General features: G+C 39.9%; 1 protein-coding gene across 3 annotated transcripts in view; it reads right to left on the reverse strand.

The window, feature by feature from the left end:
* Positions 1–325: 325 nt before the first annotated feature.
* Positions 326–14,691, reverse strand: part of ABCB5 (ATP binding cassette subfamily B member 5) — a 38,126-nt gene continuing 23,760 nt past the window's right edge. For all 3 annotated transcript variants that reach the window (XM_087773513.1, XM_087773529.1, XM_087773522.1), the window contains 12 exons: positions 13,676–13,822; positions 13,126–13,230; positions 12,270–12,347; positions 11,051–11,134; positions 8,913–9,116; positions 7,967–8,067; positions 6,454–6,594; positions 5,806–5,962; positions 3,914–4,111; positions 2,787–2,993; positions 1,666–1,812; positions 326–1,136 (listed from right to left, as the gene is read on the reverse strand). In XM_087773513.1, coding sequence (XP_087629639.1) covers positions 939–1,136; positions 1,666–1,812; positions 2,787–2,993; positions 3,914–4,111; positions 5,806–5,962; positions 6,454–6,594; positions 7,967–8,067; positions 8,913–9,116; positions 11,051–11,134; positions 12,270–12,347; positions 13,126–13,230; positions 13,676–13,822 — 1,767 coding nt within the window. In that variant the 3' untranslated portion in view covers positions 326–938. The remainder of the gene's footprint in view (positions 1,137–1,665; positions 1,813–2,786; positions 2,994–3,913; positions 4,112–5,805; positions 5,963–6,453; positions 6,595–7,966; positions 8,068–8,912; positions 9,117–11,050; positions 11,135–12,269; positions 12,348–13,125; positions 13,231–13,675; positions 13,823–14,691) is intronic.

Below are 14,691 nucleotides of genomic sequence, written 5' to 3' on the forward strand. Positions count from 1 at the left end.
TAAAGAAAAGCTATTTACATGGCTGACATGAGTCCACTCCAAAAGGAGCCATCCTAGCACCCCTGGAAGACTTTTGAAGTGACCCTGATGGATACAAAGAGTGATTAAACTCTTGTTAGGTCAGCAATTGAAAAATACTAAACAATGGTATCTTTTATGTGATTTTATCTCTAATGGAAGGCTTGTAACTATTACAATTATTGTCTGAAATAGAATATTGAATCTCCAAGAAATGTGTGAAGCACAGTAGTATTAGAAATGTGGCATGATATTGGGAAAAAAAAAACCCAAAAACCCCCAAAAACCAACACACAAAACCATCCAACCCTTTCTCTCCAAATTTAATGTAAATGCCTTTATTTGGAATCTCAGCATAAAAATTGACAGTCGTCTTTATCTAATTAAGAAGACTTTATGGCTGCATCTGGCTGGTGAAGAAACCCAAGGGGCAAGCACAAACACCAGTTCACTGCATACCCACAATGCTTAAACACTGTCATACTCTGGTATCACCTTGGTCTATGGCACCTGGTGTGGGCCAGGGTTTGGGGGGACAGAAAGAGCAGGGTGACCCACCTAAGACATCATGTGGATGAGACCACTCCAGGTCTAGCTCCCTCCAGATCATGCAGTCCTCACAAATGCCCAGCAGATTCAGCCCCTGGGACTCCCCCGCGCACCTTCTGTGACCCACCCCAGGGCACACACTGGCTCATCCCCACAGATGTGTGGGTCAAGGACTACACTAGGTACAGCAACCAGGCTGCAACTCACTGTCCCTGCTCCATCAGCACAGACAGAGCCAGCCTTCATTCTCTGTAAGCTTTTCGTGTCTTCCCAGGAAAAAAAAAAAACAAAACAAACAAAAAAACCCAAACCAAAACACACCACAAAACAAAAACCCAAAACACCACAACTTAATAAATCTGCAAAGAGTACTAATTAGAGACTTGTGCATTTACAAGGGCATAGTAGTGTCCTTCCTTTGCCAGTAACTGGCTGTGGGTGCCCTGCTCAACCACCCTGCCGTTCTGGATCACTGCAATGATGTCTGCAGTCTGTATGGTCGTCAGGCGGTGAGCAATGACGATGCAGGTTCGACCTTGCCGGGCGTTATCAAGAGCTTTCTGGACAATCTGCACACAGATGTCGTGAAAATGCTGTTAGCACCTAGAAAGACTTCACTTGTCATAGGAACCACATTTGATTTCTTCTTCTTTGTTATCACTTGAATATATCTCCCGTAGATATACAAAGTCAGTGCATACACGAGGCACCCTTACTCAACACAATTTCTCACTGAGGTCAGCAAGACTGATCAGATGAGCATGAGACACTGAGAAGGGGATTCTTGGGCATCCAGGTTGGGTCAGAACACAGATTCCGTATTTACCAAATACAGGTAATAGGACAACAGCTGAAGAATATCAGCTCCTCGTGGTGTTTTCTACTTAAAGTTTTGGGGTTTTCCACTTATTTATTAAATATGCACAGCTTTTGACTGTCGTTCAATTCACAGCTTGCAGCTGGAAAAGCTACCATGGTACACCTGCCCTGTTGCTTCACAGCTGAGCACGTGCAGCATGTCTGCATTGATTTTATTCTACAGAAAGCAACTAGTCATGTACATGAACATACATATTTCACATAATAATCATTACTCACCTTTTCACTTTCTGTGTCAAGAGCAGAGGTAGCTTCATCCAGAAGCAGAATAGCAGGATTACGAACCAGAGCACGGGCAATTGCTATTCTTTGTTTTTGACCTCCAGAAAGTTGTGTTCCTTTCTCACCCACACGGGTATTATATTTCTGGATGTTAAAAATTAAAAAAGAAGGCCTGTGAATACTCTTAGAGAAGGAAGATTAGAAAAGTAAAGTTTTATGCATAGCTATAAAAATGATTAGGTATTTCCATCTTGAAAAAAAAATAGTGTAAGTGCTTTTAAGAAAGCTAAGGTTTTATAAATACCTTTAGTATAAAGAGTTTTGTATAGAGCTACACATATTTATACCTAGTCTGAAAATTTACTTCCCCAAAGACTGGAATAGGTCTTACCAGCGATACAGTGGTAAGGTGTCACAGACATCTGGCCATGAGCGTATGATCATAAGAGTAACTAGAGATTTTATGTTTACTGACATACATGAAGAACTTGATCCTGCGTTACTTGTGAATAAAGAATCCCAAATGTTAGTAGTAGTAACGAAGATCAAATATTTTTCAGCATCATTATATCATTTTCAAGTTACACAGAGTTACAGTGAAAAACTATCAAAGCATTTCTTTCTTGTTAGAACCAAATTTGTGGCAGGCATGAAAATCAAATGCCACGTCATTCACTTTTGATTTGTTGCCCCTTCGTGTTTGTTAAGAAACACTCCCTGGCTGATCCAAATAGAAACAGAGTATTTAGTTCTACTGAATTATTTTAGAAAAAAAAAAAATCATCTTTGAGTAACTTGAGAAGTTTCAGCTGTCAAAGGAAAAAAATAAGAAAATTATGAGGACCTATTTGTACATAGAGCATCCTCTTATTTTTTTCCCTCATATTCTTTGTCTACCACTATATTAGTTGGAACATTAACTTTTTTTGAACAAACTAAGAAGGATTTTAAGCTTGAAACACACTGACATTTTAAAACATAAATTCTATATTTTTTCCTATTAAGGGAAACAAATATGTTTATTTCTAATTTGATTGACATAACTGAGTATTGCCTAGATTTCTCCATGTCACTCAAAAATCTAATTTCACTGTGAACAGAAGAGCACTATCCCTTACCTCTGGCAGTTTTTCAATGAAAGCATGAATATTTGCTGCTTTAGCTGCTTCTTCAATTTCCTCCTGACTGACCACTCTACTGTTGTCTCCATATCGAATATTTTCAGCAATGCTGCAGTCAAACAAAATGGGCTCCTGCGACACTAGGCCCAGCCTGGACCTCAGCCATTGTAAATGCAAAGATTTGGTATCAAATCCATCTGCTAACTAGAAAAAGCAACAGAAAAATGATGCCAAGTTGACTGCAGAGCTTATCCACAGATACACACTGTAAACAGGAAACACAAACTGTAAAGAGGAAGCCTGTTACGTGTTAGATTCCCAGGTGAAATAAAGTAAATTTTGCATGCAAAATGGAAAAGAACGAGCAGTCTAGATGAAGTATTTCCTTTCGTTAGTTTTTGATTTTGTGCGTGTGTTTGCTTCTATTTCCCAGCAGACAGAAACAGAGCACAGATCACAGGCTGTTCCTGCAGTCCTTCCAGCTCTACTGACCACAAGAAGCAACAGAACCCTAACGGGAAAGCCTATCCCTAAGAAACTGAACACAACAATAAGTATTTTCAGCTGCAGGCCTTTAACTCAACCTTAGAGCCTCCAAGGATGTTTCCTTGGACTTCCTACACGCATTAACAGGAACTGCATCAAAAAGCCCATTGTAACCTTCCAGCAGTGATGGAGTAGTATCCTTATGGGATTACATTTGTATTATTTAAAGCATATATCTATGTCTTTAATGTGTGAATTCATATTAACGAAATGACATATACTGACAAGCAAGTGACATGAACATTATGTCCCTGTGTGACCAGGCTGTGAGCAGCTTTGGGGAAGCAACGCAGCCTGATCCCATCATTCTCTTCCCCAGTGAGACCAGCGCTCTGAGCCACCACACCATGTCAACACAGGTGCCAGTGCTGGCATGCGTGTCTAACGCACAGGGCAGGCAATGATGGGGTCTTGATGTTGTGTACAGCTCCACTGGAGCCACAATCTCAGTAACCCATACCTCTTAAAAAGACATCTCGCCAGAGATATTGTTAGGATCATTTAAAGCCTCTGAAACCTTGGAAGATAGAGTTCTGTAGATTTAATTGTTATTAATAGCCACACAAGTCTATTTTTACCACTTGTCCTTCCACAGGGTCATAAAATCTCTCCAAGAGCTGAATGGATGTACTTTTGCCACAGCCGCTGCTTCCTACTAAGGCCAGAGTCTGCCCTTTGTTAACCTTCACATTGAGTCCTTGCAAAACTTGAAATTCTGGCCTTGTTGGATATACAAAATGGATGTTTCTGAATTCAATGTTGCCTTCAAAATTGCTCTGAAAAAGTAATAGAGAGTTCATATTCCCATATTAGCATTTATTAGCTTTAAAGTAACACTCATAGAACTTGGTTATTTAAGTGAGAGAACTGAAAAGGAAGTTTGGGAAAGTGTTTTCAAAAACTGCTTTTGAAGTTCTTTTCAATTGCATATTGGATCAGTGTAGTATTGTTTATGGGATGATCTGCATACGTAAGTCACTAGATTCTTCTGGAGAAAGTTTTCTGCATCTCTTGTATCTATTTTTCACTTCAGCTTTGAAAAGAATATCTTTAGACAAATAAATGACATTCATATTTTTCATTTCTGACACATCTAATTGGGGCACTTCTACTCTTGATATCATCTATAGCATTTGCTTTGCTGATCTCACAATGCAGGTAGCACAATTTGAAGCACAAGGTCAAGATCAGCTATTAAGATAACAGACCTAAATTCTTTGGTAGGTAATTCACAGGCATGTAGGATAAGCTGTGTTTTAAAAAGCAATGGTAGTTGTTAATTAGCTATCCTAGCCAGGCCAATTTCTAAGCACAAGAAGAAAGGGGGCATACATTAAAGGCTATTGCTTCTCCTATTATTTGGGGTAGGAGCCAGTCCTATGTACATACTACCAGCACTGCTAGTGCAGTGCTGTCACAGCACTTGATGATCTAATTTAATGGGCTCAAAGTTTTACTTTGCTGAAGTCACAGGCATCACTGGTATTTGAGTCCAGTCTATACTAGAAATATTTTCATTTGAGTTTTATTTCAGGGACCTTCTGCCAAATCTTTCAACATCTGTGCCGGAGGACCCTGGTTCAAGAAGATATGTATGTGTGCTCATAACTTTAAAGGCTGAAAATCCTGTGTATAAGGTTAAAGTTATAGAAACTGGATTATGGCTTCCTGAGTAGGGGCTACCATCTAACACCTACATGGGAAGTTCATTTTAAACTTAGAAGGATGTGCAAATGTCATCCTTCCAGATCACGTAAACTGAAAGCATTTCATGCAGAAATTTGACAAGTGCTGAGGTCAGTTACCTTAATGACAATTTTGGTTTAGAGGTGAGTTTTGGGGGATTTTGAGTGTGTGGTTTTTTTTTTTTTTCTTTTTTTTTTCCCCCCCTTGTTGTTCCCCCCCAACTTTAGAGCAAAACATATTCATTAAGTTAGTTTTGACTTCACAAGACCACATTTCTACTTGTAAGAGTTTCCACAGTTGTAAGAGGATGGCCTTTGGCAAAACTGTTCTGTCTCTGAAGGAACTAGTCTCTCTTATCTAAAAGAGTAGAAAAATGCATTTGTATTTTATTTCTCCTGTAAACCCTTACAAAGACAACGCAACTGTTAGTGGAACTGACATTGTCAGTGTTTTCCTGAACCCATTTAAGATGTGAGTCAGGAGAAGGAAAAGGTTTTTTTTAGCTCATTCAGAGCAAAACTACATTTAAGGCTATACAATTCTGACTGAAAAACAGCAATGATATGGTCCATTAAGAAAATTAATGAGTCAGTACCACTATTTTATATAAATGTCTGTCTTTTGTGACACCCTAAAAAATATGAAGCTATGAATACAGTTGCAGATAATAAAATACTACTAGTTTAGTTTGTTTCAACATTTTTCTGGGAAAAACAAGCAAACAAAACAAAAACCCCAGCAAAAAAAACCCAAACCAAAAGAAAAAAAACCAACAGCCTCTTACCAATTTTTCACCTTTTTCACTGTAACTGTCAATTAGAGGTTTTCTGTCCAAAAGTTGAAAGATTCTTTGGGCTGACATTCTAGCTTTGCCATAATCTGGTGCCAGGGAAGCAGACTGACCAACATTCATAGCTGCAAATATGACGGAAGAGAAGACTCTAAAAACAAAAGACAAAGCATCATTCATTTCAGGTAGAACAATGCATTGTTTTCCTCACATGTAAAACAAACCTTCAGAATAAAGTTTTTTAGCATCTTTAGATTATGACATTTCTGGAGCTCCTCACCCCCCAAAATGTCATCCAGTATTAGGAAGTCCTATTTGTTCCTATAACTATTTTATAGATGAGCAGTGGTGTCACATCATTTCTCTATGTAATGTCCTCTGCCTGGAAGAAATGGCAAATGGCAAAGACTTCTCCAGAGCAGGTGTGCCGAGCATGGCCACATGCTTGCTGCTTTGCTGCCCGCATACATACCTTTCCCCAAAACAGCCCTTCTGCCCCAAGTGCATTCCCAACCAGACTGAATTCCTGAATCTCTATGCCCCATTACCTCTAATTTGATGAAATAATTTGCATGCATTGAAATCACAATCATGTGCTTTTTTTTTTTTTTTTTTTTTTTACATTTTATAAAGTATACTCACATAAATACATTTTCAAAGTTGCTCAGACTATGGGCAATGAGCCATGCCCCAAATCTGAAGACTGCTGCATTAATAAAGTAGTTTGCACACTGAGCTACTCCGTAGGTAAATCCATAGAAAGGGGCTTTTGTCAGGGAATCTCTGATAAAGGAAGAGACTTTCCGTAAATAACTTGTAAAACAGAAACAGCAGACATTGGCTGGGGGATGGCTAGATTTTTCAGTTAAAGCTTTCAAGCAATATAGCTCGCCCCTTGAAAACACAACAAATCAGCCCAGAACACATGCACGGTCACAAACAAGCCCTGCCAGACCCTTAAAGCACCCCGCATCGTGACATAGAACTGCTCTTAGGAGAAAAAAAGTTAGAGCAATGAGATCCTTCATCCTCACTTATGCTATCTTGAATCTCTTCCTTTACTTTTCTATAGCAGGGCAGGTCACTAGAGCAGTTAAAAAAAAGAAAATTTAATAACTACCACGTATGACCCATTTTATTAAGAAAACAAGCAGACTCCAGCCCAGCCTAAGAGCTCCCTGAGGGCTTCCACCCAGTCTTCCCATCTGAGCAGAGACCTCTCATCCTCTCATCATTCAGAGCAGGGACGTATTGCTGGGTATCCCCGCAGGGATAGAGACTAAGCCTCTATTTCTCAATCCATCCTTCTGGAGAAGTTTCATTTTGTGTAGCTAATTGAATGCACGCTGAATCAGAGTCCAGAGGACTCTCTGCCCAGATGGTTTAGGATACTCTCTGAGGAAATGAAAGTCTCCTTTCTAGTCTGAGCTGTAAATCAGAGACCTTTGACAGTCCAGGCGAGCATCCTGCCCGTATCTGGGGTATTACCAGCTCACCGGACACTGACTTTTAACACTGTTTTGGCTGAGGACAGATTATACAATGCATCATTTTCAATTGCTGCTTTTACATTAGTTATCTTGAAGGAGGAAAGAAACAAATTAGATTTTGGGCTATTTTGTTTAAACAAAATAGAGCTAGAAAGATTTGGCAACCCTGATGATCTGCATGCATTTCAGAGCAGACAAGTCAGTGGGATGTAGTGGGTCAAACAAGGGAAACATATGAAGTTCATTTCAAGGTTTCAAAGTCATATGTGGGAAATAAAACTGGTTTATGTTATAAAGGGTGTGGCATGGGAGTTAACTGTCAGCCCCGAGTTAACTAGTATCAATCCAATACACTGAAATAGAGTGAACATATGTCCTATGTTCTAGGCATACACAAGAAAACACAATATTCTGTTACACATAAGCAGAGAATGCAGTTTATAAAGTGTTTGCGTAATGAAAAGGCAGATCCTGCAAATGTTTTTTCATTCTGCATTTAAGAATGTATGTTAAAATATACCGAGTGAACAAATTTCTAAACTATGTAAACTGCTATTGATATCCTTCCCAATCTTTTGGATATTGGATAGTTTGCAAGAAATGTATTTACAATAAATCTGAAAGACTAAAACATACAAAGAATTATTAAATTTAAAAAATCCCACCTATATGGACCATTCAAACTTGTAACATATCTTTCATAAAATGCTTCTTCCCTGGTCAGTGAAGCTACAGTTCTTATGTTTTCAACTGATTCTGTTGAAATCTAAATTGGGAGATAAAACAAATAAGAGGTAATCCCTTACAACTGCAGTCTACAACATATCTCTTAAACACTCCATCTCTTCTCTAGCATTTATTATTTTAGATCAGAAAGTGTTTACCTAAGAGAAGAGATCAAGGTCTATTACCAGGTGAAGGAAAGCCCAGAGCAACGACATTATTCACCCCACAGTCACAAGACAAGCAGGGGCTGAAGCCAACATATTTGAGTTCAGAACCTTGGGCCAGCACATAGGAAGCATCAGCAGCCCCTACCCTAACCTGTGGGTTGTGATCTCGATGATTTAAACCCTGTTTCATAAAATAAGAACAAACCCCAGTCATCTGGACACAGCTTGCACTTTCACATGGACTACTTCTGCCTCCTGGAAGATCATTATCAGGTGAACGAAGGCAGTACTCTGAAACTCTTGAGCACATTAATGGTTTGCATTTTATGATGGAATAAAAAAGTAGCAATATCAGGGCTTAGTGGCTCAGCCCTGCAACTCTTTGGCCAGCACCAAGCAGTGCAGAGCTATGCTGCTTGCCCTAGGCACACAGCATACCAGTGCCGGGGCTGCTGCTGTTACAGCTGTCCCTGCCCAGAAATCCGCTATGGAGGCTTTCGAATGCATTTTTGTAGCCTAATTTACAGATGTTTTGTGTTATCTATGTTTTGCTTTTCTCGGGGATATATAAACATTCCCTTCATCCCCCACCCTGCCCTGTCCTCTCCTCTCCCCCTTCATTTATCTTGGATAATTGAGTCAGCTGTAATATAGCTACAGTGTTGTCCTTAAAAGTGATCTCACACCATAACCCTGTAGTTAAAAGTGGAGAACTTACTTGTCCAGCCTCTTCCAAAGCTTTTTGATCTTTTGCGGCATGACCAGACACAGAGCTAACACTCGCAGCATTTGTAGCAATAACGAAAGGAATGCAGGCCAGGATAAGCAAAGTTAACTGCCAACCATATACAAAAGCAATAATGATGGCAGTCAGAAGGGTAAAGACAGTCATAGTCATCAGTCCAAGTCGGCTTCCAGTTGCCTAAGAAAACCCAGAAACCCCCAAATATCCATCATTAGATTTTCTTTTTTGTTACTTATATCACCACTTGAAATCGCTATACAGTCAAGGCCACTGGTTCAGCTGGAAAACAAAACCATGCGCAGTCACGTGTGTGGACACTATGCACCTACTTACGCAACTGTTCCTAGACGTTCCTCTTACCTGCCAGCATTCAGGCCTTCAAGCCTGAGTCTTAACAGTTGTTTAATGAAATATGTATCTGGGACTTCTCGCACTACCTGAGGCACAGAAGACTGTGGCCACTGTCACAGTAGGGCAGGTTGGCTGTTGGGTGCCCAGCGTTAGGCAAGAGGGGCTTCTTTCTAACAAGTCATCCATTGACCCATCCCACTAATGGTGGTGGAAACTACTCATCTTCAGGTTCTCACACTGCTGCACCTGGGGTTGGGTTCTCAGAGAGAAAAAAAAAAAAAAAAAAAATCTCAATTTGGCCACCCTGCAGAAATGCTTTATCTCAGCAGGGATAATGAGTGGGAAAGATGAACTCATACTGAAGAACTCTGTCTCCTCCCAGCCTATGTAACCTTTTCATTAAGAACTCTTAAAATGAGAGATGATTAGCATCCAGCATCCGGGTGGGCTCTGATCTGCAGAAAAAAGGTCTGAAAACAGCCCTGTGGAAACAGTTCGTCTTCCAAAATTTGGCTTGATGGAAAAAACAAAAATCCTTGGGCAGGAAGCAAAATTCTTCTCTTGTTTGCCAAAGACTTTCCTGCCCTGAAAAGACTTTTCTTGTTCAATAAAATTGAAAATAGTAATAATTAAACCAATGCCAAGGTGAATTGTTGCCATATGTTCTAGGGGCTGCACATAAAGATGGATTTGGAAACTTCAGCCAGCGCAGCATGAGGCATGGTACTCACTGACACTCTGTAGTGCTCCAGAGAACACAATAGCTTTGGAGAGCAATTCATGCCCTTAGTTGGCTTTTTTAGCTAGGGGACCCGGTGCACCCCTCCTTTCTACTGCCCTGACAGGGTGATATAGTTCATTGTCACTGAAACAAACCGGAACTTTAAAAAATGAAAATGATTAAGCTTTGTCAAAGACTATTTTTTCACTACTAGCCCATAACGAAGGAGGACAGGAGAGAGAAACAGAAGTCTGAGACTAAAAAACGTAGGGATTAAAGGGTTTTTGATTTTCAAATTTGAAGGACACAAAGACATCTTAAAACAAAACAGAAAACTTTACCCCTACAAGTCCTGCAGGGTTTCCCCCCCCCCCCCCTCCCAGGGAAAAGGGAAGAAACAGAGAGACATTTGGCAGGGACTGCTGATGAGGTGAGCAGTAGGAGGAATCATGCAGAATTTGCCATATTCTCCTGCCAAAGTCCAGTGGCCACCTCTCCCATACCAGCACCTCAAGTCATTCCATCCCCTTAGCCATTGCTCTCCCTGGTGTTCTTTATTAATGCCAGGCCATTTCTTACTGTTTGGCCCGCTTGTGTGCGAAGGACATTTGGTGGGGATGGGTAGAAGAATTCTCTTTATTAATGTTAGTAAAGGTTTGTATCATCTGCAGATGCAACTTCGTGTTACTCAGATGACACCCATCATAGGGTACAAGAACCTGGGGTCCCCAGCACATACAGATTTCATTTTGCATGGTGAAGTGGTCTACAGTTATTACATGCTTAGCTTAAAGACTTGCAGGGAGAAAAATTAAAGGTACATGAACGTCTGCTGGATTTTTCATAGTTCTCATAAGTTATCAGCTGAGAAGCCATTTCCAAGGTGTCAAGAGCATGCTATGTAAATACCTCGGCCAGTCTGTGGGGTAGATTTATTACCTTGTGTTCTGAAATAGTCTCATTGGTCCCTTGCCAATTACAATTAATATTTGTAAGGAAAGAATATTTAAAAAACACATAAAAAAAAGAATCAGCATACCCCTTTGACTTGGGAAGCATCTGTGGCAAGCCGAGTTAGCAGAACGCCAACAGCATTCTTCTGATCATCGTACCATCCAACCTCCTGCAAGAAAAGGCACTGTTACTAATTTTTGTTTCAAAAAAATTACATGTTCTTATCATATTTCAGATTTATCAGGATTATTAATAAAATGAACAAACATTTCCAGCTCAGGTAGCATACAGGGAAATGGAAGTACAAGTCATGATGGCTAACTGCCATATTGTTCCTCTGTAGTCAGCATCTTCCAAGTAAGTGAAAAGCAAACACTTGAAGTATTATTCTGTTGTGAACATCTAATTGTTCACAATCAAAGTGTTACTAGCTGTAATGTTCTTCTGAATGTGCCTATTTAGAAACTTCTATTTTAGACCCCTTTTACTCAGTCCTTCCTTGGGCCTAAAGAGGCTAACTATTTTCCTCTTACAAATTACCTATGCCATTAACTATAGAAGACAAATTGCTCATCTATATTTGTACATACAGAAAGGAAATGAGGCCCTTTTACCTCCAAAGGTTATGGCAGGTTTTTTTTTTTTTTTTTAAATCAGTGGTTTTCCCTCTCCTAGTCCCTTTCAGATGTTTCTGTGAGCACACAGGTTCTTGTCCCCAATGGGTGTCTGAGGTGCCAAGTTATACGTTCTCAAAACACCTATGCAAGTAACATGAAATTGCACAAATTAACAGGAAGGGTTTAATATAAGTAACTTTATTCTTCTCATGGGTAATTCTTGATGCAATAGGGCAATTTAAACTTTTTGCAGTAAAAAATTATCAGATTGTCTACTTGCTATGGATTGCAGTATGTAGATTTAAATCTAAATAACTAAATGGATTAGACTTAGATCTAAATATTACATACTTGCATCATGACCACCCAAGCATGGTGAGATTAAGCTTTTTTGGTCATCCTTGCACACAGACAGCTGCAAACTGTGTGCATATTAGCATGTCAGAAGTATGCACACTTGCAATGACACTCCTTCAAAATTATACTATATGCAGTAGCAGCACTGAGCCAAACTGCACATGGGACAGGAGACTTTCAGAAGTTGTACTTTTTCCCCAAGCTAGTGGTAGAAGAGACATGTTTTTGTTTTCTTTTCTCCAGACCACACAATTGAAACCCAACATGTACCTTGTAACAGTCTGCAAAAACCACCTGGCTCTCATGATACCCTAGCTGCATAACTCATACCTGCTGAAGTAATGCTCTGAAGGACAAAGAGCGCAGTCTCATTGTTAGTATTTCCCCAGACTTCCCAAACGTGAATCCCTAGGGGAGGAAAGAGAGAGTCATGTTTTCTCACCCAATGCCTTAACTCTGTTTATAAAGCTGCACAACAAAACCAACACCATCAAAAAGTCTCCTACAATGCCCTGTGCATATATAAGTCTTGGGAAGAGTGCCATTCACATTCCTGGAACCTGAAACACTATTTTCGCACAGAAAGGAAGCAACATGGCAAAGAAGGCAGGAGCTTTGTTGTAGCGCCTTATTTGTATGCCACAGCAGCATTAAAAGATAAATCAGCCTAACTAGTCATTGGCCTCCCTACCCTGACATTCACTCACAGCAGTCATACCAATGGCTTTTATGACATGGACACCAATGTGCAGTAACTGTTTCCTGCAAGCTGTGGAGCAGTCATAAAAGGACAGCAAATGGTGGAGGTTGTTTAATTGTATGAAAAAGACCATCTGCTATAGAAAGAGTCTATTTTATACTTACTTTGGCAAGATCCTATAGACTGTCAAAGAGAAAAGTCAGTCTTAACTTTGACTTTTAGGGCCAGACCCTCAACTTTGATTTCAATCGTGCTGAATCCACATTGCCTTCAGTGGCTTATTTAAGCCAACAACAAATATGTCTTTAAGTAAACACATCAATAAAACTCCTATCTCAGGAAGAACCCTGACACTTCTGCATGTTTTTGTAAGCTCTGATTGGTATTTTGCTTCTCAGACTGCATTGATATTATATGTTATACCTGCATACCTGCAGTCTGCTGGGGAGTTAAGAACTTCGAACATTTCAGTGTAGTGACACTTACTTGGATTATGTATGCTGCTAAGGTAATCACTCCAAGTAAAAGAAACATTAAAGAAAGCACCAAAGTGTTTTTATTCCTCTTTTCTGGATCTGTTTCTTGAAAAGCCTATGCAAGAAAAAACACAAAAATGAGTATGTAGATAATGAGTGCCAGTTACATAAACCAGCCTTCATCTCAAGAAACTTGTCTACTTCAATTTCTCTTAGCAACTACTCTAGATCCTGAAATCTGTCTGCAGTCAACTTTCTGTTGAGGGCCAGAAGACAGTCCAGCTTTCCATTTAACCCACATCTCACTAATTTGTTCCCCCAGCTCTAACTATTGTTCCTCCTCTCCTCTGCTAGTCAGATGCAGTTCTACTGGGCTCTGCCTCTAAAGGGTCACTTCACCAACATTTGTCCATTTTTCATTGGATCCATTTATACAAGTGAATCCCACCCAGAGTCTTACATAGGGAGAAATGGCTGAGCATGAGGGAGGCTCAGGACTGCAACGTCCATTTGCAAAAAAAAAAAAAAAAAAAAAAAACAAAAAAAACCCAAAAACTTACCCCAATGATTTTTCCAAATATAACAGCAAATGCAGGATGGACCCCACCTGAGATGGCAGCAGCAATCACTCCCAGCAGTACATACAGCCACTCAGGTTTGTTCAGAGCCAGGATTCTTGAGTAAGGCACAGCAGGGAGATTTTCTTCCTACAGGAAAGGGAAGGCTGCAAGTTTTCCTTGGAAACGTGAAATTCCCCAGACAGTGGGTGTTCATTAGGCTTTGAGTAGTGAGCTGTCTTGGTAAACTTACTGAAAGCCCTCTCTGTGCACTCAGAGTGAGCAAATGCTGTAGATCTACCGCTTTGCTGTTTCATATTCTAGAATTTCAACTGCACAGTAAAAGTTTCGAGGCAAAAATTTAACAAAAGGTTAAGTCATGATGGGAGAAGGGCCAGGACAGTTCATTGAAAGTCAGATAGGACTGGTCACCATGAATGGCAACTTTAACATTTGAATCTTTATAAAGAACTAAAAGTTTCGCTGTTCAGAGCACAGAAGAGACTTCTCTGGTTCAGCTAAATGCTCGTGGGCTGGCAGTAATACAATTGGGTAGAGAGGTCATCTTTCTCTTTTGCAAAGTATAGCCTATGCATCATTACCAAAAGCATGAAAGAGGCATATGTAACAGTCAGTTAGCCTGCATCTCCTTTGACAGTACAAAAAAATGCCCTGTTCTGCTTTACTAATTTATTCAAGTATCTATGCCTCCACAGGGGGAGTTCTGGAAAAGCAGAAAATGAAAACATTGAAAATGAGACAAAATATTAAGCAGGATTATGAGTAAGTCACACTTGCTTCCCAGTTATTTTATCCCATGTTTTGGATGTTGAATGAGGGTGACTAAGCCTCAACCATAAAAGTGGGCTGAGCTTTCTGAAATAATTACAACTGCTGGATGCTCGATTTCTTCATTTTGTGCGAGTGTGATGAATACTGAGTCTTGAGCATGAACATCCACTACTTCCTCTGAGGTCTTAAGCAGCATTAATACACAGACAAAAAGTATCTTTTGAAGT

The sequence above is a fragment of the Nipponia nippon genome, unplaced genomic scaffold (genome assembly GCF_047370975.1).
Source record: "Nipponia nippon isolate SJK-2023a ecotype South Korea unplaced genomic scaffold, ASM4737097v1 scaffold_1, whole genome shotgun sequence".
Classification (NCBI taxonomy): Eukaryota; Metazoa; Chordata; class Aves; order Pelecaniformes; family Threskiornithidae; genus Nipponia; species Nipponia nippon.